At 44.9% G+C, this 24,548-nt stretch overlaps 1 protein-coding gene across 1 annotated transcript in view; it reads right to left on the bottom strand.

Annotated features, from left to right (window-relative positions):
• NFATC3 (nuclear factor of activated T cells 3) overlaps positions 1 to 24,548 on the bottom strand; it is a 1,594,447-nt gene that overhangs the window by 360,425 nt on the left and 1,209,474 nt on the right. The window contains exon 7 of the mRNA XM_069639728.1: positions 23,177 to 23,232. Within this exon, the coding sequence (XP_069495829.1) occupies positions 23,177 to 23,232 (56 nt within the window). The remainder of the gene's footprint in view (positions 1 to 23,176; positions 23,233 to 24,548) is intronic.

Raw genomic sequence — 24,548 nt, 5'->3', positions numbered from 1 at the left:
TTCATTGATAAGCAATGGACAGCAATGTGTGCGAGATCTCATAATGGGGCGTTTAACACCAGACTCCAGCTGATCCCGCTTAAGACTCTCCATAGGGTATACCTTGCGCCTGCCCGCCATGTTTTGTTTGATTCCACTAAGGGTGACAATTGTCCACGCTGTCAAGCTCACTCAGTTGACCTCCTCCACATGTTGTGGTTGTGTCCTCAGCTACGAGAGTTTTGGGAGGGTGTGACAGGCACCCTTTTCAGGCATGGTGGACTGTGACGTGCCTCATGAACTGCTGTGCTGCATGTTTGGGTGGCTCCCGGGGGTCCCAGGGCATGGCCAAAAAATGTCTAACCACCAGTATGATGCGTCGGACCAACCGAGCGCCGCCACTACTCGGGCATGGCTGGATGGTCTGATCAGGATGGGTGATCTTGATAAAGATTATGGACTCCTATGTGGGTCATGGACAAGGCCTAAAACATTTGTGGCACTTTAGAGGCTTACCTCTTGGCTCAGTGCGCGGACACTGTCACAGTGTCCCCGGACTAAGGACCGTGATTGATGGCTCTTCACCGATGTCCGTATTACGATACTGCTGTGTTTAGCATTGTAATTTAGATTGTTCAACTGTGCCCAACATGTCTAACTGCTTTAATGGTTGTTTGAGTGAGACGTGAATCTAGTTAAATAAAGTTTAAATACATTTTTTTTTTAAAAAGGGTGCAAAAACTGACGTTGCAAGTAACTAGCCAGCCATAAGGTCAATTGGCACCTCACTCTATAAAAATGCACAGCACACCATTTCTTATTCGCCAAGTGTTGAATATCACTAGGCAAAGACCAGTGGCAAGTGAAAGTTTTGCACCACGTTAAAGATCCAATAAACTCAGTCCTATGCACTTACAAGGAGCAACTATTACGATATAAAGCACCTCATACAGCCCCAAACAGGGCGTTTCCTAATAAGTGGGGAATTTTCTAGACTGTTGGTATGCGCTTGTAATAAATATGGGTCAACATTTAGTGAAAAGTTGCACTGTGGAGAAACTACAAACTGATAATGTGGTTTGCTTGTCACTATGAATAATACACAAACAATGTCATGGACTGTGCAAGGCCTACAACAATGGAGCAAACGGTAAAAGGTTACAGTCTGTGCTACCAGACATAGAACTTAGGTCCTCAAGATTTAGAAATCGCACCGGACAACCTTGCAATTTGATAAATTTGCAGCTGCATGGGGGATCCCACATGTTCTAGTTTCTGCATCTAACTCTTGGGGGTTCATAACAGTTCTCCAAAAATCAGTGACACGTAAACTATTAAACACGAGAGCTGATGAGGAAGGGAAATGGGTGCTAGCGCGGGGTTATAGAAGGACCTAATACAGCACTGCTAAATAGCTATGGGCCACGTTTGAGAGTTCAGAGCTCTACTGGTATTCAAGATGAAATATGAGTATCCAGAAATGTAATGGGTTATAGGAAGGGATTTTACCTTCGATAGTGACCCCATCATGGACAGGTCCCCACGAGTTGAACAGACACCAAGGAACACAGCTAGCTAAATATATCAATGAAGGTATGGAATCCTGAAACTGAACAGATGTGCAAGTAGTAGGAACATGACATATTAAGCATTCACGGTCTACTCAGAAGTACTTGATACCTCTTATTAGCACCCACGTGTGGGAGCCAGCCAATCAGATGGCTAGGAACGTAGGCTTGACCCTGCGTTCCAAGCCACCCGACACCCACCACCATCTTCGCCCCACCCTCAGTCCCTTTCACCCGCCAGCCCCCTACTTACCTTATTTCGGGGCGGCACCCGCCGCCTCATGTACTACTACCCCTCGCCACGCACAGGCTGCCATGGACAGGGAAGAGGGGGCCTTCCCTCTCCATTGTAGCCATCCTGGACAAGAATTTTCCTTCCTACAGCGGAACGCCGCGTGAGTCCTGTTGTAGAAAGGAAAATCCTCTTTTTTAAGCACCCCAGGTTACCGTCTTGGAAACCTGAGGTGCTAATAGCCTTCATCCCCCTTCCAGGGGCTAAAGAGTCATTTTTACTGGCACCAAGAGGTTGTGTTACTTACACATCATGAGAGAGAGTTGGACTGACAACCAGCCCGAGCCCGCAGTCTCCACGAAACACTCAACTGCTGCAGCAACTGCTCTGCCGAAGAGAGCAGAGCACAAACTCGCACAGCAGCCTCTTTCTGAAGACTAGGGATCCTTGCCAACAATGCAGAACCAAATCAGTTCACAATCTGTTTAGGTATGCAGAAATGCAAGATGGCACCGACCCCTGTGCCTTGCGTTGAAATTTCACTGGGACAGCAGAGCACGAATCGCGGAAGCCCAGACACACGGCAATAACAACCCATGGTAACAAGTAGCCTAAAAAGCTACCTATGGAATTCAAGGAGGGGTGAGGAGTCTCTCCTTGAAATATAAACAGGGCAGGAGAAGCAGAGTAGGAAAGGGAAATTTGCCAGATGCATCCGCAGCTGCCCATGATTTAAGGAAGTCCTTTGAACAGTACACCTTGGAAGAGATCCAACTAGAGAGTATACATTCCTTGAGTAAGAGGGATACCAGGTGAGATGTATCATGGATCATACAATCCTAATCTCGCACGCCAAATAGCTGCAGAAAGCTATTTGCTGCACTGAAGACCTGTTCACTTGGTGGCCTGGCAGGAAGTGGAAAGCCAGAGCCCCAGATCCACCTCTCATCTGGAGGGAGTTGTAGGGTGAGGGGTCATACCCTTCACTGGCAACCCAAGGCATAGGCTGGATCGTGGCAGGAGGACAGAGGAAAGGAAGAATATTGTTTTCCTGAATCATCCTGAGCTGGGGAGGTTGGGGGGTAGAAATGCTACTCACCCCCTACTAGTGGCAGAATAGGCCCAGTTGGGGCCTGAGATCACATCAGGATAATTGCATTGCAGAGTCAAGGGCTCAGCGAAGAAGACACAAGGCTGCCTGAACCCAGACCAAAACCTGATACAAGGAGAGATGCCTCAGGTCTGATCCTAGATCTGACCCTTATATAAAGGAGACAAGCCAGAGATTTGATCCTGGAAGAGACAATGATAGAAGGAGTCACAGTGGCCTGAAAATGAGTCATAACCTCCCCGACTGGAAAAGGTGTGCCCAATGAAGACAAGAGAAAGGGGTGAAGAGCCTGGTATGAGTAGAGGGGCCTAGGGAGTGGAAGGACTGAGTACAGCTCACAGAGGCTCAAATTTGTTAGCATTTGGATGAATTTTGACATTTTCATTTGGCAACCTTTGGAACTTTGTTTGACTAGGGTTGCAGCTGCTAAAGGCTTAAGAAAAGATTATTCATGTTGGCCATCCTGTGTATTCTTTTGCTTTAGAATCAAAGCCCTCGGAGAGAGAGTCCTGAACTGCTTAAGGAATCGGACCCCTGACAAGGATGGGTGAGAGAAACTCTCTAATCGCTAATTTTGGTCATATTGACCATCACCTTCATCCAGGCCGTTCCACTAGTGACAATCTGCAGAGGTTGTCAGCACTGTGCCGTGGGCCATTTACCGGAAACCTGACTCCGCCACATCGACTGCAGCGTCAATCATGTGATCCGAAGCTGCTTTCCCATCGGCGATAATCGACCTGGCTTCCTCCTGGAGTTCTACAGGTAGCTTTTTTGCCAGCTTGGACATGCAGAGCCAAAGCTTGCGGTCGAATCTTGCTATCATGGCCAGCGTGTTGCCCGCTCTGATGGTAAGCAATGCTGATGCGGACACTTTCCTGGCCGTAGCCTCTAGCTTGCGACCGTCCTTGTCCGGTGGGGCTGATAGAGGTGATGCTGGATTGGTCAACTTTTTCCTAGCTGCTACTGTGATGTCCGAGTCCGGTTTTGTATGACCTCGTAGACAAAGAGGTGCAAACTTTGGAGCCTTGTATTTTTTCTCTGGCCTGGAAACTAGAGCCAGAGTGGATGAAGGTGTGGCCAACATCTTGGAACCGGACTCCCAAATGGTGTTGAGGAGAGGAATGGTAGTAACAGTTCTCCTACGTTTGTCCCTGTGCTCATAGAGCACCGATTTCTTCTCCTCCGATGTGACCTGTAACTGAAACAATTCTGCGGTTTTGCCGATGATAGTATGAAAGGAGACTAGATCATCCGGTGGTGAAGAGCCACCCGGAGAATCTTTCTTTCTGGGCTTTTCGACAATGTAATCGTCCCATTCACTAGTATCTGGCTCTTGCGTGATCTCGCCTTCTTCTGGTTCAGAAAATTCTCTGAAAGGATATTCTTGCCAATCAGAGACCGAAACGGAGGATGGTACAATCGTCAGATCTCTATTTGGAGACCTCGTCCTGTGTGACGATGCTGGAGAAGGGACCCTTGTCGGCGAAGCACTGAGTGTCCTGCTCCTAGACCTGCGCTGTGGCTCAGGTGAACGCACCCTTTTCTGTGTCCTACTCTTGGAAGTCGAATGTCTTGGCGTGCTTTGTCGAGTTGAAAAATCTCTCTGCGGGAGGTTAGGGTCCCTCGGCACAGCGGACTTGCTTTTTTCATTTTGACATCTGTTTAACTCCTCAATGATCCTATGCATTGATAACATGAGCACAGGATCACAAGAATCAGCAGGCACCTTTGTAGTAGGTTGCCAAGGAGGGCCGTGTTCCTTAGGTGTAAGACAATGCTGTTCCTCAACAAACTCAGTGTCTGAAAACTCCTCCTGCAGGATGACGTCAGGTAGCTCTGGCATATCTCTTAAGGGAGATAATTGTGTTCCCTGTGGTTCAAGAGCATCCACAAACTGAGGCAGTGCTTCTATAGACTCAGGAAGACGGTCTTCATTGGATGGCATAACAGTGGTGTCAGCGAGGGGCGATTTGGGCCCTAATTCTTCCGTCGGTAAAGAAGCTTGAAGTGCCATCGATGGAGCCGTGGTCGAAGATTACGTCAACAACGGCCTCGTCGAAGACGGGTTCATGGACGAAGATTTTGTGGACCGTGGCTTGCCTTTATCCGTCGACGAGTATGTGGAGGAAGATTTCATGGACGGTAACTTATCCGTCGCCGAGTGCTTCATGGACGAATGTCTCGTGAACAAGTGCTTTGTGGATGAATGATGAGCTTCTGTCGTGGAAGATGCTGTTTGTCGCATGGTGGTGTCGATGATGGTGTTGTCAACGGCTTGGTGGACGACGGGCCTCTACCTTTACTGCCGCTCGTAGACGGCCTCTCCGTGGACGACTGCCCCCCCACCCCCTGGTTTTTGCAAACTCCTCCTTACCTTTGGAGGCAATTCTGGCCATAGAATGCTTCATTTTATGGCTTGTAGACTCCAGGGGAGGTAGGAAAGGAATAAAGGTATAATTTCCAGCTTCCTCTTGCTCTTGGGAGTGGGAGAGGAGCTCCTTTCTTTTAGAGGTTTGCTACTCAGATGATTTGCTGGAGTGAACAGGGGCTGTCTTCGCAGATTCCTCGTCAGAAGACTGCCCCTTGGCTTCCAAATGCAGGAGAAGTCTTCTATGCCTGTCTTGTAGGATCTTAGTTGAAAAATACTTGCAAATGTGACATTTCTGGATGCCATGAGGATAAAGACAGTATACACAGTGATCATGGGGATCTTTCATGTAAACCACCAATCTCTGAATAGGGAAGGCTTCTTGGTAGTCTGAAGGTCAGCCATCTGAAGAGAAAGTTCACTCAACGAATTCAGGGTCAAAACAAAGTTTTTTGGAGCCCCAAAAACCAGTGGAGTTAGCCCCTAGCCAGGGGTATGTTGTAGAGTATATTACAATATAAACTACAGTGAAAATTGAAGAACAAATTTGAAAAACCTCAGAGAGCTTGAGGATTCCCTGCATCAATTAGACTGCGGTGACAAATCTGAAGATGGCTGCCGGGGGCAGAGCTTAAGCCCTGCCACCTCATTGGTTGAGGTCATAAAGGACCAAAGTGAGGTGGAAGGACTACACAACAGAATGGCTCATAGGCCATAATGGACTATGTTCATGCATTTCTATGTAGCAATGTGTGCATATTAAAACTATTTTTTAATAATTATTTTATCACAAGGATTGCCAGTCTGACGACGGGGACTATTCAAGCATCTGAATCTATGAAAGATCCAATGCTGGAGAATTTACAAATGTAGTTCAGTGCGCAAGACAAAATAGCACTGGACTATAAAAAAAAAAAGGTAATGAACAACAGAAAAATAATATGAGAGAGGAAATGTTTCAATAAATATGCTGGCAAAGTATAAAAGGTGTTCACCTTTTAAACCCACAAATCTGTAATGAAATATTCCCTGGAGAACAAAATCCCAATACGAAACAAGTGCTTGTGGTCTTGTGGTTAAGTGTCTGCACTGGGAAAATGACAACCCGAGTAAAATCGTGGTAGCCAAATATTTGAGCAAGCTTGCAAACCTCAAAAAAAACAAAAAACAAGGGCTTGCCTCTGCCCTATGGAAAAAAGTTACGCTGCCCACCCACATGTGTCCTTTACTTGTGCCCTGAAGAGCAGCCACAATCGGGGGAAAATAACTGTGCCAGTGTCAAAAATGTGCAACCTCTCTTGCCACATCCAGGGAAAATACTCATTACTTACTTGCCCTCTCATCATTTCCCCTCCTCAACCCCATGTTTTGCTTTCAACAATATTCTGCTTTATAAAGATAGCTTGAAAAGTACACATACCATAGAGTCACTCAAATATATAAATCCTTATAGAACTATGTTAGGCAAAATGTTTACTAATGTAGCATTATTCCCCACATTTTGATGGGGAGACTAAAAATAACAGAATGCAAATAAAGCGATAGGCAAAAATAGTGTCTCAAAGAGCACTGGGTACATTGAAGATCTTTAAACCATATTTGTGGATATATATATATATATATATATATGGTTACTAGCTGTACCCAACGGTTATTAATTACATATCATCGCACTTTTATTTATTCACACATATAGTTCATTGTAAACACAATTAACAATCTCATAATTCTCAGATACAACACTTAATGAGCCAAATGATCAAACTCTTGAGAGAGCAACATAGTTGCCCAGGACTGAATACAGGTTTCAGAAGGTACAGGCAAATTCTGTCAAAAGTCTGCCCCTGTGACTTATTTATGGTAATTGAAAAGGCTAAACGAAGAAGAAAGTGTCTTCTTTTGAATTTGAAAGGCATATTAGTATCAGATGGAATGAGAAGTATGGGCGTTATAAGAACAGTATCTAAGTTTAATCCACTGATTAAACAGGCTTTTATGTTGCGTATTTGTAGACACAATTGTCAACCTTGTTCCATTGCAGAGTCCCCGTGATGGCTTAAGATGGTATAGTTGAACAAGTTACTTCTTACCTTGTAACGTTCTTTCGACGGGATGTTCCTGCGACGTATTCCTTATCTTTGATAATACGTTTCCAGCTTGCTGGCCTCGGAAATTTTTTCTGTAGAGGGCGCTGCGCGTCGACGTCCGCCGAGTCGATGTTCCTCGACAGCCACCGTATCGGCACCGACGGCATCATGCCCATAAATAGCCACGCGCTGCGGCCGTTGCTCAGTTCCGTTTTGTAGCATAAGAAAAGTCATGCCTGAATTGGTTATTGACCTTGAAGGAGCGTAAGCTGCAACCACAAGGGAAGTATCACTGCGGGGATGGCTGGGAGGGGCGATAAGGAATACGTCGGAGGAACATCCCGTCGAAAGAACGTTACAAGGTAAGAAGTAACTTGTTCTTCGAAGGGATTGTGTCCTCCGACGTATTCCTTATCTTTGATAGACTCCCATAGCAGTGGCATGTAATTGGAGGTGGGAGTGAGAATGTTATGTATCCCTTTAGGGATGGACCGAATGTAATACGGCCTTGCCAAATCTGGTCTCTTGAGTAGTGGAGGAATCCAGATTGTAAAATGTTGTGAATGTATGTGCGGACGACCATGTGGCAGCCGCACATATGTCTCGGACCGGTACCCCTCTTTGGAGAGCCAAAGAGGCTGCGATACCCCTGGTTGAATGAGCCCTGAGATTTTGGGGTGGCTCTTTCCCTGCCAGTTTGTAACATTCCAGAATGGCCAAAATAATCCACCTGGAGATGGTTTGTTTTGTTATGGGTAGTCCCAACTTGTGACCCGAGTATCCTACAAACAGTTGGTCTGCTGGCCTGATCCTAACCATTCTGCTGATGTAAAAGCTGAGAGCTCACCTTGGGTCCAGCCTATGTAGCCTTTCCTCCTCTTTCCCCGGATGGGGAGGAGGGTAGAACGAAGGTAAGGTCATTTTCTGAGTAATATGAAATTCAGAAACCACCTTTGGGAGGAAATTAGGCTTCCACTGTAGGACAACTTTGTCCTTGTGGAAGATTGTATGTGGGGGTTTACAGGAGAGAGCTTGTAGCTCGCTCACCCTCCTAGCAGATGTTAGTGCTACCAATAGGACAGTTTTAAGCGTGAGAAATCTCAGCGCACAAGAGTGAAGTGGTTCGAATGGAGTGCCCATTAGGAAGTTTAAGACTAAATTTAAGTCCCATAAGGGAACCTGGAATGGTTTTGCAGGATAAACATTAGTTAATCCCTTGAGAAATTGTACCAATAGAGGAGGTTTGAAATACGATGGTTCCTCCGCAGTGCGCTCGAAGACAGAAAGCACTGTAAAATAGCCTTTTACAGTGCCAACTTGAAGGCCTGAGTTTGCCAAGTAGAGTAGAAACGATAACACTGTTGGTGTACCACATGAAAAAGGGTCGATATTCTGTTCCCTACACCAGCTGCAAAATTTGTTCCAACGGCAGCGGTATAAAGACTTTGTTGCTGGCCTTCTGGCCGAAAGCAACACCTCCATGACGTCATCAGGGAGATCCCAATCCTTGTAACTCACCCTTTCAGAAGCCAAGCGTGAAGGTTGAGGGTTCTGGTGTCTGGATGGAGAACCTGACCTCCCTTCTGCGAGAGAGGATTCTCTTTGAGTGGAAGACGGATTGGCGGACAGATGGACATATCTAGAAGGTCCAGGTACCACGTTCTTCTGGCCCAATCCGGGGCAATTAGGATCATGGTTTTCCGGAATCTTCTCAACTTCCTGATCATTTGAGGAATAACAGGGACTGGTGGGAATGCGTAAAGGAGTGGAAACTCCCAGTCCACTATGAACGCGTCTCCTAGAGCTCCTCTCGGGGGAAATTCCCTTGAACAGAACAGATCGCACTTCCTGTTGGTGCTTGTGGCGAACAGATCCACCTGAGGGGTTCCCCAAAGGGCGAAGATCTCTTGAAGGACTTCCTGAGCTAGGTCCCACTCGTGGGAGACTGTGCTCTGCCTACTCAGAGCATCCGCTGTCGAGTTCCTCTCTCCGGCTAGGTGGACTGCCGATAGAGAGATTCCTTCTTGGATTGCCCAAAACCAGAGCTGCATCGCCTCTCTGCACAGTGGCACTGATCCTACGCCTCCTCTTTTGTTGAGGTAGTGCATGGCCACCGTGTTGTCCGTCATTATCAGGACATTTCTCCCCTGTACTGCTGGCAGGAAAGCTTTCAGCGCTAGTCTGATCGCTCTCAGCTCCAATAGGTTGATGTGTAGTCTGGACTCCGATGGAGACCAACAACCGCTGATGGTCAAATCGTTGGCATGGGCTCCCCACCCCGTGAGTGAGGCGTCTGTGACTACTGTTATCTCCGGCCATGGTTGCCAAAACAATTCTCCTTTCAAGATGTTCTCTGGATAGGCCCACCATTGAAGGTCGCGGGCTACCTTGTCCGGAATCCGGAGGAGATCTGTCATTCTCCCTGAGAATTGCGACCACTGACTTCTCAGTGCCCACTGAAGAGATCTAATTCTCAGGCGAGCCTCTGGCACAAGGAAGATGCAGGATGCCATGAGGCCTAGCAACCTCAAAAAGTCGAAGGCTGGGAGACATTGGGCATTTTGAAACTTGGTGACCATCTGTAGAATATCTTGAGCCCTCACCTTTGGTGGCGAGGCTTTTCCCAGGGAAGTGTCCAGGACCGCTCCAATGAACTGGAGTCTCTGTGATGGTATCATCTGTGACTTCTTTAAATTGAGGGAGAAGCCCAGTTTGTGAAGGAAGTGGCAGACATAATCTAGCTGGGCCTGGGCCTGTTCCGAAGATACAGCCCTGATCAGCCAATCGTCCAGGTAGGGGTAGACGTGGATCCCTTCCCTCCTTAGACTCGCCGCCACTACTGACATCAGCTTGGTGAAGACCCTCGGGGCGGAGGTCAGCCCAAATGGCAGAACTCGAAATTGATAATGAGAGTCGCCAATTGCGAACCTCAGGTATTTCCTGTGTTTGAGATGGATTGGCACATGGAAATAAGCATCCTGAAGGTCCAGAGATACCAGCCAGTCCTGGAGCTGGAGGGCCTAAAGGATCTGCAAGAGAGTTACCATCTTGAACTTGTCCTTCCTGAGGAACTTGTTCAATTCTCGTAAGTCCAGGATGGGTCTCAGTCCTCCGTCCTGCTTTGGTATGAGAAAGTAGGGGGAGTACCAGCCCTTGTTCCTGTCCGCTACAGGTACCGGTTCTATGGCACCTTTCTCTAGCAGGTCTATAATTTCCTGCAAGAGGAGCAGATCTGGAACTTTTAGAGAGCTGTTCCCCGGTGGATGACTCTGAGGAATGTGTAGAAAGGGTAGGCAGTAACCCTGGGCAACTGTCTCCAATGCCCAAGCATCTGACGTTATAGCCTGCCATTCCATCAGATGGTGAGTTAACCTGCCCCCTACAGGTGTATTGTATGGGAAGGCCTCAGAGTGGTTTGGGGGCGGCTGATGCAGATGCCGAGGGTAAAGAGGCACCTGCTGCTGCTGCGGCCTTAGTACTTTTGACCCGTCTACCTCGGGTGGATCTCCTTTGGCCTCTTTGAGCCGGCTGTCCTCTGCCTTTCCCGAATGCGGAATAATAGCGAAAGGACTTTCCTCTCCCAGAGGTTCCTGAGGGGCGAAAAGGAGTTTGGCGGATAGCAGCTCCTAAAGATTTTGCTGCTGCTTTAGAAGTCTGCAACTTTTCCAGACTGTCATCAGCCTTTTTCCCGAATAGTGAAGAGCCGTCAAAGGGCATATTCAAAAGTCTGGCCTGTACATCTGGAGCAAAGCCAGACTTTCGAAACCACGCATGCCTGCGGATTGTTGTACTTGCCGCCATGGCCCTGCTGATACTGTCAGCGGAATCGATGCCAGTTTGAAGTGATTTGCACATGGCATCTTTGCCATCTTTAATAATGTTAAGGAAGGCTTCCTTTTCCTCTCCTTCGGGTATGCAGTCAGCCGCTGATGAAGCACACTCCCATAGCGTGTGACTGAACCTTGCGAGCGTACAGGTGGCGTTGATGGACTTCAACGCCATACTACAAGCAGAGAAGACTTTCTTCGCCATAGAATCGTACCTCTTGTCATCTCTATCCTGTGGGACAGTAGGGTAAGTGGTCCTACTGCTAGATGAAGTTGCCGCTTCAACCACCAGGCTCTCTGGAGTCGGGTGTTTTGATAAGTATTCAGGGTCAGCAGCCGCTACCCTATACTTGGCTGACAATCTTTTATTGACCGCAGGGATAACTTCAGGAGTTTCCCAATTAGATGTAATTTTCCTTTGTAAGGCTGCATGGAAGGGGACCACAGGGTCCTCCTGTGGACCTTTGTCTAATATGTCTATTAGTTCATCCTGTTGAAAAACAGGTAAGGGCGCAGACCAACCCATAAATTCAATAATTCTTGCCATAAGGGTTCTATAGGGTGTTTCGGCATGTTCCCCTGGGTCTGGTTTAACAAATTCCACTTCTGGGGAAGTATCCAGCCCAATTGCCTCATGTAGTGACTCCTGTAGGTCCTTCAGCCTTCTTTCCTCAGAGGTGAAATCCTCTGAAATAGGCAGTGTGGTCATCTGTAACCCAAATGTTTCCTGGTCAGAATCTTCCCTCTCTTCATAAATTGAAGATAGTTCAGGGTACTCTGACCTATGAAATGGTGTAAAACCCATCTCTAAGGCAGAAGGAGCCAAACTCGTCATTATTGGGCGAGAAAACGTCGATGCCGTCGACGCCGATGTGACAGGTTTCGAAGGCGCCGAGAACGGCGTCGAAAAAACTGGAAGGGGTCTCGAAGAACTCGAGAGGATCGGGATCCTACTCGAGGACATCGACGACGGTCTCGGCATCGTGCCGGAGGCCGTTGGAATCACTGTTGGCTGTGGAGTGGCCTTGGTCTTCTCTTTCATCGGCGTCGATGTCGGCGTCGAGTCGATCGACCGATGCGTCGAGGAACCCTTCGACAATGGCGCCGATCCGTGCGTCGAAGGAATCTTCGGCGTCGAAGATGGTGCCTTCTTACCCGATGGCTTGTGGCGCTCTGAGGTGGAATGTTTCGCCGGTTGCTGCGACTCGCGGCGTTTTGATTTTTTGGGTTTTTCACCCGGGGTATCACCCTCAGCTGTCTTCGAGGGGGTCGAGGCCGCGTTCTCGAAGACGCTTAACATTTTCTTTCTGAATTCCTCCCACTCAGCTTGAGAGCTGTGTTTAGTGGGACAGGAGACGACGAGGAAGGGGATCTTCGATGTCTCTTTTTTGAGTGTCTTGATCTCGACGAATGGTGGGAGCTACTTCGAGATCTAGAATGGGAATGTTTTCGACGGCGAGGAGACGAATGCCTCGACTCAGCCGAAGAAACCTTTGAGGAGGTTTTGACTGACTTACCTCTCTCGAGCTTCCCCTTGCGCTCCTTCAAGGCTTTTGCCGTCATGGACATGCAGTCCTCACACTCCGAACAATTGTGCTCGGATCCCAAGCACCACAAGCAGATCCTGTGTGAATCCGTTATCGACATTTTTTTACCGGAGTCTCGACATTTCTTGAAGCCGGATCACGGCATCGTCAGTTCCGATGAAGAAGACATCGAGAACGAGAAGGTATTATTCAAGTAGATATAGTAGTTATCCTGACTGAACTGAGCAACAACTTCCGAGGCCCCACGAAGGGCGGAAAAACAGAGCTGAGCAACAGATGCAGCGCGTGGCTATTTATGGGCATGATGACCTCGGCGCCGATACGGTGGCCGTCGAGGGACATCGACGCACAGCGCCCTCTACAGAAAAAATTTCCGAGGCCAGCAAGCTGGAAACGTATTATCAAAGATAAGGAATATGTCGGAGGACACAATCCCTTCAAAGTATAATTACAGCGCATAATTACAGCACCTTTTCAGTTTTAGCTCACGAGGAGGCATTCGTCCTACAGCGTTTCGCTCTTTAGAGACTGAAACATTGATCCGGCAATTAACTGTTCATTGACACTGTAACCGCCATGCTCTGCGTGAAGTGAAGTGGGATTGGAAAAAAGAAACTTGAAATTGTTCTGATTGTTTGCGATAGTGGGAGGTGAAGGTGACCACATAGAACTGTGCTCATTCTGTTTGTTAAAATGATAGCTGTTGTTGAAGGGGAAGGGCACACAGAGGTGCAGTTTGCCATTTGGACAGCAGAGGGAGGGCATCCTAACACTGATTAATTGCATCAGCTGGGTACTGAAACATACCCAAGCATTTTATATATAGAGAGGATAAATCGATTCTAGCTTGCCTCACCCATGCAAGCTGGATTTGCTATGCTTTAGAGTGCAATACTTTCAAGGACTGACAGTAGCACGGTTTAAAAAAATATTATGCGGATGGTGTATTTTCTTAGTGTGTTAGCAGATATTTAAAACTAAGAAAACACATGGCATCCAGGACTGTGGACTGTCTCTCATCCGTACAGTAACCAGGACAGATCCTCCTTAGATTCAAAGCAAGGAAGGGGCTGGCTCCCTCAGGCCATGTTGCTCTAAGTGGTCTTACAACGTCTGCCCATATATTAGGAAAAATGGCTTGCGGGGGCCACCCGCTTCCTTGCTTTGAAGCTAAGCGGGATCAGTCCCAGTTACTGCATGGATGGGAGTCCCAGATGCCTATTTTGGTATGGACTACAGCTAGCCGTGGCTATGTGTAGTTTATAGCCACAAATATCAGAAAAAACAGCTGAGGAAAACTTTTTTGCCCTCCGCAGGCCCTCACCCCCCCTCATCTTTGCCAGCTCCCCCCACTCCTCTGCCCTTTCCCATTACCCCCACAACACTCGGTGTAGTGTTTCTGTGATGCTGTTTGAGATGTCAGCTGTACGTAGCTATATCCCAGGTTAAAGCTGAGGATTTTAGAAAAATGTTTCAGCCTCATATTGCAAACCTGGTCCCTAGCCCCCTACAACTCCCAGATTTCCCTTGGTGTCCTCTTGCCTCCTTCTCACCTCTAGCCTGAAGGCACTTGCATGTTTTGTGATGTGCAAAGACCTTTTTTCTGTATTTCATTTTTCCAATACCCACAGCAATAACCTGGGGTAACCAAGCTATCTCTCGCATTGAAGAAGAACAAAAGATGGCAGCTTTTTTTTTTTAATAAACACCCAGATTTTTCTCAATTTAGCCTAGATATAGCTATTTCTTTTGGATATGCGGCACCCACTTCTCCGTCAAATATTTTAAAAAACTACTGGGCGGAATAACCCCAAATCATAAAAAAAGAATCGCTAGTCAACGCTTCATGTTCAAGTTATTTTGGACCTAGTCCAAATCCGTCAAGCAGTTTGGGCTGTGCGGTCCAGCAAAAATGTACCTCTTTTCTCCATGGAAAAATGAACGGGAAGTTTAGCAAAACTGAATTTTTTGTATTTTTGTTTTTCTTAATAACTTTTTTTAACAAATCTTTCTCAAAAATTGCAGTCAGGGGTTCAGCAGCGGGGGGTGGGCACGTACAAAACGGTCGGCCAAATGTCAGCCAAATCGATCGCACAAGTCAAAAGTTATTAGCAGTTTAATTTTTTTGGGTTTTCTATGCAACTCCGTTTTATCTTGCATATAGGGCGGTGACTGCCGCCCTATAATATATGTATATATATATATTGGGCCTCATTACAAATCGCCCGGTATGGAAACAACGGTGGCGGTAAACCCGCCGCCACCGTTGTTTCCATGCCGGGCGATCACAACTCCTGCAGGCGGGAGGTGATGTTCCCGCCAGGTCTGACCTGGCGGGTTTAACACCGTCTGCCTGCAGGCGGACGAGGAAACACCGGCAGCATTACGAGATGCTGCCGGTGTTTCCATGATCCCCATTGAGTCCTATAGGACTCAATGGGAATGGGGATTAACACCATTCCGCCTCCGTGAATCCTGAAAACCGGGGTTGTAATGCCCCGGTAATTCCGGGAATCACAGAGGCGGAATGGGAATACGAGTCCGGCGGTAGCCAGGCGGTTTTACCGCCTCGGTTACCGCCGGACTCGTAATGAGGCCCAATCCCTCCAAACACAGGGAAACAAATCCTTGCCAGTAGCCCAGACATCCCCAATCATGAGATGCTTAGTTCCATAAATTGTAACAAGTGCACAGCATCAAGCATTGCACATATAACCATTTTATATATTATATAAAGTGCATATGTGTGTTAGCAACCTAATAGTAAAAAAGCGCAAGACATTATCAAGCATTTAATGACATTACATCTGTCTCATAAAGAGCATATGTGCATTGGCAGTTTGGTCTTAAAGGGCCTCATATAATGTAAAGTTGCATAGAATACCACTCATCAAGCGCTTAGTGCCATAAATTGAGGCAAATGACAGACAGCCATTATTGCACATGTGATATACCCATGTTGTGTGCACAAATCACCATAAACATATATAGTTTCACATTATTGTACATGTTTGACAATTTTTGAACTATTTTAGATCATATGGAAATTCATCTTCTATTCCATAAGGTGCAGCAGCATACTTATAAAGTGCAAAATATTGTCAGTTTCTTGATGATATTCCTTATGTTTCATTAAGAGCACACACGCAATTAGCAGTCTGTTCTTAAAATGCAGAGCATTATCAATGAGGTATGTACTAACTCAAGTCCATTCATATCAGAGTTATGTAGTCTCAATGATCCATGAAGCCCTCTAACATATGCTTATGCCATATAATTTCTCATTATGAGCAAAAAAACGCAATGTTATCAGGTGAGTAGTTAAAGTGCACGGTGCAATAAATAGTATGTTTGATACCATGATGTTTTCCCACACACATCATGTATCTCTTTCGCGCCTTGAAACACTTGTGTATAGGCGCGTTATGAATGCCATATCATCATCATACCCCAACGGGTTCATGTATCTATGCGGGAGATTTCCTGACCTAGGAGTGACACTCAATACTGCTGTGTAACATCTTTGTCTATATGCCCATTGGTATACATGGTCTGCCACGTTGATATATCAGGCATTATTCATTTACCTTTCCTTTCAAAACTGGATCATATATAGTGCCCCAAAACTATTTTACATTGAAAATACAAAACCAAAAAACGTCCTGACTGTAAAATCCAATCACCTTTAAAATAAGTATTACATTGAAACATTTTGCAGTTTGCTCATGTTACATCACAATAACACATGATATTTGTAACACATGATTGTATATTATCTCTCTAAAGGTAACATAACAAGACTCATGTTCACTTATACAAGGTATTATGGGGTCATTGTATACTCTTTATATATTGTGCCTCTGATTCATATTACTTCCGGAGGGTACAGCTAAATCAATCTTATGTGGTTGTCACGCTCCCAGGAAAATGTGCATCTCCTCATCCATTTTATGTCTGTTGGGAATGCGTGTGTCGAAAGTCCAGAATTAAATGGGATTCTCGCTGGCGTAGCTTTTTCTCCCCATCTCCTTCTCGATGATGGTATTCAATGTTCTCAATTTCAAAATAAAAGGGGAAGTTAGGTCTTCTTGATGTATTTCTTGGAAGTGTTTCACCAGAGTATATGTGGGATCCCCTTTATTGATGGCTCGGATATGTTGCAAAACTTTGGGTACTCTCCACATATCATTTATTACAACTGCATTGTATTAAATAAATAAAAAATGCTTTCACATGTTAGATGTCTGTTAATCAATGTACTTTCTTTTGTCTGTGGATTTACATACTGTTTAACATTGATATTGTACCACAGGCTTTGCATTTGCTATATTTGTGAAAACCTACAATTGGGCCCAGAAACCAATTCCTCATGGTTTTCATTGTGTCACTGAAAAAACGATGATACCACTTTTGACTTGATCGAGGCTGGCTTTACAAAATGTATTTTGAGCCTGTTCTTATAGATTTAATGCAATATCTGGGTCTGTTTTCAAGATTCTCCAATGCAAATATACTAAATTCCTGATTCCTAATGCTTGTGCGCTTACGTGGTTATGAATCTTAGTTTATTCCATTCTCCTTCTGCAACTTATCTTCACTATTCCCAGCGTTTGCCATCTCGTATGTTTTTTCTATAATTTTACTAGAATAACCACGTTCACGAATTCTTCATTCTTATGACCTTGCATACTTGTGAAACTCAACTTCAGTAGAGCAATTTCTGTGAGTTCTAATCATCTCACCATACGGTATACTGTCTATTAGATTTCTGGGCAACAGCTACTCGCGTGTGAATTTGTGCTGCTTGGTTCCCTATAGATTGTTCTCTGAAGTTGGCTGTTCTCAACATAGATTTGCACATCCAGATAGACAGTCTGTTTCCTGCCGTGATATTCCGTGAACTTAATCTTGTGGACATTTTGATTGTCTGGTGTGAAGGCATCATGAAGTAGAAGGACAACAGAATTCAAGTTCTCCCTTTGTACTTTTATTAAATTAAAAAAAGAAGGTTAGAAAAAGGCCTAACTTGCCCTATACTAAGGTGGGATTTTCATCAAGATAGCATATGCGGGCCAAATGTGGTGCCCATTGTTGTACCGCATTTTTGTAGATAAAAGCTGCCATCAGACCTGATTTTGGCAGAAACTTAAACCTTTGGAAAGCATGGTAATTTAGGATTTGTTAAATATCTTATCAGAAAAGTTAATTACTTGTAGTTCTCCCATTAGTTGTGTTTGCCTTTCTTTTTCCCAAAGCGAGTTTGCCATCCCTGGGGTGTTTTGTTCTCTTTTCTGAGGTTCTTATATTCCTTACTCACCTCATTTTCCTTGTGTTGCATCTCTGTTTCCCACATTTTGTTTGGAAATCGTGCTTGTGTTATTGGCTTCTGGCCCTCGAGGGAACAACCTAATTTCCTCAAAAAAAATGGAGACATATATAGTCTGTGCCTCATCAATTTCTGACACGGTTTTAGAGGCGCTGGATGGATCTTCAGTAGTTGGTTGCTGTAGTGCTCCTGAGATCTGTTTTGTTGATGCACTGACTTTTCACGCTTGGTCATATTTTTTGGCAAATTTGTTGATCCTCCCCACTTTATCTTTGTCACGTGTTCCTTTGTGCTCCCATATAGATGGGGTCTTCCATTTCTTTCATTTGATGTAGTATCTTGTCTCTATCTTTTTTCTTATATCGCACTAACATTTCCAAAAATGTAAAGGCGCAATTGTTCGTGGTCTCTGCCCACTCTGGCAGCATCTCAGGAACAGGAGTTTCATATGATGGGATCATTAGAATTCTTAGTCCTCTATCTATTCTTCACATGTCAATATCATTTTGAAAAGAAGTTTCCACTGACCATTTACTTGTTTCTTTTTTTATGTAGCCTCTTTAGTGTGAGCATTCTCTGTTTCACTGTTTGGTCCCTCTCGGCCGTTATGGTTATATTTCTGCTGTATCTCTGTTTTGAGATCTGTTTATTGAACATTACAGAGGCATCCGCTACCCACAAATCCTTCCTGCCTGCCATGTTAAATGGTGCCAATGCCTTCAATGGATTAAATAGAATGACAATTGCGAACTATTAATTCGAAATAACGAATTTGCAAATGTAAATGTCTAATCTTGCCATGTTATTAGAGACTACCTGCTTCCACAGTATTTGAAAGTCTTCCGAGTGGTTTCTGACTGATTTTTCGGATTAAACACTTCTGAGCAGTGTTATTCACAACTGAATTTCTCAAAGCTAGGCATCTGTAAGCTATTTATGTGCGCTTTGCGTCTTTATATTTGAGGTATAAGAGAAGGGGAGAAGATTGTGCCGTGCACGTTACTTACCAGGATCACCGAGTACTCTGACTCGCTGTGCCAGCGTTCGGGTGCTTGCTATGCCTCTCACCCTCAATTGTATATCCAGAAGCTGCAACTGCTATGGCATCCTTGTACTCTTCCTGGGAAACTCTCCCTGTGGGCACCCGCATTCTGCAATGTATCCAGATGCTGGTGCGAATGGGTAGTCCACAGAAAACATTCTGCAAACACAGGGAAACAAATCCCTGTCAGTGGCCCTGCACTCGCAGTATCCCATCTTCCATCATGATGATTGACATTTCCAAACAGAGAAAGAAATTCTCGGCTCTCTGGGAACTGAGCATGTGATCAGACGTTCTTATCCTGACACCCAGCTAAAATTGAGAAACAACCCTTGGGCCCCAAAAGAGCAGCTAATGTGGCAGACATTCTATTCTCACAACCAATTCTTGAGGCTCTCAAAGTCACTATATATGGTTCAACATTAGAAACATTTTAATGTGAGAGAGTGTTGTTAAAAATTAGATGAGCGCCAAGCCCAGTGTGCATCATGTACTTAGTTCTTCAAGCCTTCAACCCTTTTATCACACACAATATTTGTAAAATATAAGATCTTTGGTCTTTCCTATGCTCCCAGAATGCCCTTTGATTACATGCAAAGCAGGATAGAGCCCTCACGTGTATTATTTGCCGCCTTACATTTCTCATAGGAGTATTTAAAAATGAGTAAAATTGGAGTATAACCAGTCTGTCCAATTTGAAATCAAAATCTGTAACCTACCCATTCACCGATCTCTGTTGAACCCACATTTCTTGAACAGCGCTTGGTTGCTTCCTAGCATGGTTCATGCTGTATAAACCCAAATACCACTTAAAAAGTCTTTCAAAGCATTCCATGACACCATGGCATACACTTCAGAGTTGGCAAATAGCTCCCAGTACGCTACGGCCTTTTACGATGTCTGGATATTCCAGCTTGGCCAGGTTTAGTCTTCATTTTGAGAATTGTTGGGGTGCATCCAGGACCTGCATCTGCAGGACCACTGAGGCATGATTAGAAATGGTGATCGGAAATACACAGATCTAGTTTAGAGCATGTGAGGGGGCAAAACACTGGCTACATTTTAATATAGCCGTTATGTAGGTGAGAAAAGAAGACTAACTCTGCTGCACCAAGATTCATAGCCCGCCAAAGGTCAACAAAGTATCATCTTCCCATAACTACACTGAAATTACCCCCAAATAGGGACATGTGTTTTATTAGTGGTGTACAATTTTCTGAGGTCTGTGAAGAACCCTGGTTTATCCTTTACATGACAATATACATTTAGTAGCATAATCACCGTTTGGGCAAATGGACACTTTGACCACTAGGAACCAACCTTCACCATCTGTGATCATCTGAATAGGACAAAGGGGCAGGTCTTGCTATTGACAGTGAAAGAGAGGGTACCAGATAGTGAAAGTGAGACTGTGAGCAAGTGTTTGCTGCGTTGTGCGTGAGGATTACTTAGTGTTACTGTGCAGTTCACTGTGATATTAACCAATCCAAAAATACTAAAAACATTTTCAACAAAAACTTTTTATTTTACAGAAAAAATACTGAATTTCTTTTGTTTTACTTGGAGGTGCAGGGGAAGTTCCCTCCCCCAAGATCCCTGTGTCCCTTTGTTTATAGACCCACTTCAACCTCCTCTCTACCCATTTTAACCCCTTAGCTCCCCCATACATAAATTACAATAGTTCAGTATTTTTTTCGGTAAAAATGATTAGTTATAAATGTTGTTCATTATTTTTTGTTTCGTTATTACCTCTGGATACCTAACTGTCAGCGGTGAGTAAAAGGAAGACAGGGGAAAGGTAGAGAGGGGAGAGAGAGAGAAGGGGAGATATGTGAGGGTATCTGATATGGCATTTATAACGCGCCTGTACACAAGTGTTTCTAGGCACGAAAAGAGAAAGGGGTAAACAGAGGGAGGACAAAAGAACGGTCTTACTAGGCCTCGTGTCAGTCAGATCCACGCAAGTGCAGGGAAGTGGATGGGGAGAAGTGCCGAAGGGCGGGTGAGGGGGGGTGGAGAAGTGCAGGTAGTCAAAAAATGCAGCCAGCGGGTGGCTCAGTGCAGGTAATAGAAGGTGCAGCCAACAAGTGGCCCATAAGTGTAGAGAGGGGACTGTAGGTTTACAGATAGACCACAAGTGCTGGGGGAGCTAAGAGGCAATGCAAGGTGCAACTGGACATGCAGGGATCTGGGCCCAAATTCACAGGGTGGCCAGGTGACCAGTGCGTGGACCAGACAGGTGATCAGCATGGGTGAGGAAGAGAGAAAGCGAAAGCGGAGAGGAAGGTCTTGAGTTGCTTCCAGAACCAGAGCTGGTTCTGCTCAAGTTTGAGAGAGGCAGGGAGGCTGTTCCAGAGGGAGGCCCCAGTCGGAGAAAGAGAGCTGCCCCCAACTCTTTGCTTGGAAAAGAGAATGACCCTCAGAGATTTGGAGGTGGATGAGCGGAGAGCTCGAGAAGACAGATGTTTAGGAGGAGAGCATTGGAGGTAGTGTGGTCCCAGGCCCCAGAAAGACTTGTGGGCGACACAGAGGGTCTTTAACTTGATCCTTGCCGCCACTGGGAGCCAGTGAAGAGATTTCTGTGCTGGAGAGATACGATCCCTGGGCTTGAGGCCAAGGACAACTCTGGCAGTCCTGTTCTGGATAAGTTGTAGAGGACGGAGAATAGAGGCAGGGAGATTTAGAAAGAGAGGAGAAAGAAAAGGGCCGGTTAGAGTGCATACACATTGAAGGGACAGATGAGGGGAGCAGGTGGAGAGAGAAAGAGAGAAAAAGAGTAGAGAGGGGGAGATATAGAGCAGGGGTAAGCACAAGGTAGAAGGAACATCAGTTAAGGGAGCGGGAGTGAAGAGAGAGAGAAAGACGCCAGGCCAAATGCAGAGAAAACATTCTATAATGTGTATCTAGGATATGGAACCCTTAGAAGGACCCGGAAGGGAGCCAGATAGAGAAGGATACAGCCTTTATAACTTCATAGTAGCATGTTTCAGACAGTAGCGATCACCAATCGCTAATGGACTATCTGGGTTAGGGGCAGTTAGGGAGGTGGGAGCACACTGGGAGAAGGGAGAGGGATACCCACTAGTGTACCCCAACCCTCAATCAATGCATTTCAAGTCTGAATAGCTTATCATGTGTTCATAATAATCCTTGAACCACACTTTGGATTATGGGAGTTTGTGAGACCACCAGTGACACACTGATGCAGCAATGTGCAGACCGAGGTGTTCAAAGTACTGAATTTAGCAATGAACGTATAATTTTACTTGTTGTTGGAGAAGAGGGTGGGCAGAGAGTGGAGTGCCTGGGTGAATATGGGCAGAAATGCAGAAACTGGTGTACACGGCAATGCAGTTCATGACCACATAGCTCATGGGTTTGTCTGATGTTCCTTCTGGACTCACTCCTGAAGAGAATTTCATTGAAATGGTTTGCTTGATCTCCTTTTTAGAGAACCTTGTGAATGAAAATTTGTATATGGCGAAGGCTCGCTAAACAAACGTGAGTGGGGAACAATGTCTTAATGATCAAAGTTAATTAATTCATTGTATCACTCTATTAAAGTAGTATGGATTATGAATATAACTGGCCAGGTTTGTTTTGAAAGCCAAGTGTAGAGAGTGGTTTGTGTACTCTCTTTATTTGTGCGCTATCACGAGAAAGCAGACACTGTACCAGTATAATAATAATTTCATTTACACGTTAAAGGTCGGACAACTACACATAGCAGCACTTTTTCAAAATGTCCTTAAATTGTTTTCAAGAGTGGTTGAATTTAGGTGAAGAATGTGTAATTTACATGGGGATACCCAAATGCATCAGAAATGTGTGTACAAACATCAGATGTGGTGCTGCAAAGATTCCAACCTCAGACAATGCTGAGTAATGTGTTGCGGCCATATACTCCTACTGAACAAGTAAAGCCTCCAATCTTGCCTGTGGCCATATCTAGGAACTTTAAAAATGGAACTACATCAACTGAAAACAAACACCAGAAAACATGTTTTCCCAACACAACAAGAACAGTAACACAAAGAAATATTTGTATCAGTAAACAAACACAATTAGAAAAATGTAATGCCTCACCCCGTGACATTTTTCTGTAATTATTTTCGCTTCTACCTCCCACTGTGGCCTTCCATCTGTTGAGAGAAATAAAATACGTGAACAATTCAAGTTAATTACAAACAATGAAAGTAGCTTATTTTCCACTATTAAAATTAGAAAGGTAGAGCACATCAAGCTTGTATCAGCTATTTCTATGGAGAAAACTGCTGTTCAGTGAAAAAGGTTAATTCAACATGCAGATTCTGTGTTCATGGCATCACACCATGAGCCTGATGTCAAAATGTGAATGAAGGAACCATTTCCATTAAAACTGAGCAGACATAACTCTAAGATGTACAGATAGATACTGTGATAGACAGGAGACTGACAAGGGGACATGTTTGAAACAGGTTTCTTTATTTAAAAGAAATAATACCTTCTTCTAAACCCTACCTTCAAGATTGGTTCCCTTTTCTAAAAAATAATAAACTGTTCCTCGTCAGGACGCCATAAAAAGAAACTCTGTCTTTTGTCCAAATCTACACTACCCCAAAGTCTACGCTACCTCTAAGAAAGATAAAAGATAAACTTCAATTGGGATACGGTTGTTTCTCTCTTGAGGTGGATTAGTGGTGGCCGTTATTATGACCCCCTCCCCCCCACCAAAAGAGTTCTCAATGTCTTTCCTAGCTCTAGGCCTGCCCTTGTAGTTCAATACCAAAATAATGAAATGTTTCTTAGCCTTCCTTTTAGCAAATAAGTCTCTTCAGTAAGTTCAAACACTTTGACACCTATCCCGTCTCTCGGGATGCATTCTCCTCTGTGTAAATGCCAGGTCCTCAAGTCCTGGGTTGTGTAAAGAAGGCATGGTATCAAACAGTAAAACAGACACAAATGATCACAGCTCAAGGGTGTTTATTGAACTGCAATTGGATTTGAAAAACGCCTATATAAAAACTTTAATCTAAAAATGGGAGCAAGCTAAGACCATCCAAAAATAATTACACGTCTTAGTGGTGTCTTGTCAAAATAAAAGGCCTATACTAATAAAGCTATTGCCAATCCTTACCTCTAAGAACAAACAGTGTGGGAAACAATATTATGCAAAAGGAAAGTGTTCAAGAAATGATATGTCAGGATATTCAAGCAGTTGGCCTCCTTTCCCCACATTTTCAGCATGGGACAAGGCGGTATACTCTAGATTAGCACAGTCTCTGGCTTCACTAGCACGAGGATGCAGTTCAAATCGCAGTATCAAGGCCTTCTACGTCAAAGTCTCTTTGCCATTCAAAGACTTACTTCAGAGTGCCTGATGAGACAAACAAACATTAAAAAGTTCCTTTCTCCTCAGGATTCTCATGTACAACTTCTTGGGTGATTTTCAATTCACCCCGCCCCCCCCTGCGTCAGG

The sequence above is a fragment of the Ambystoma mexicanum genome, chromosome 1q (assembly GCF_040938575.1).
Source record: "Ambystoma mexicanum isolate Mex_15411 chromosome 1q, UKY_AmexF1_1, whole genome shotgun sequence".
Taxonomy (NCBI): Eukaryota; Metazoa; Chordata; class Amphibia; order Caudata; family Ambystomatidae; genus Ambystoma; species Ambystoma mexicanum.
Note: the sequence above shows the minus strand (reverse complement) of the source record. Positions and strands in the feature narration are given on the sequence as shown.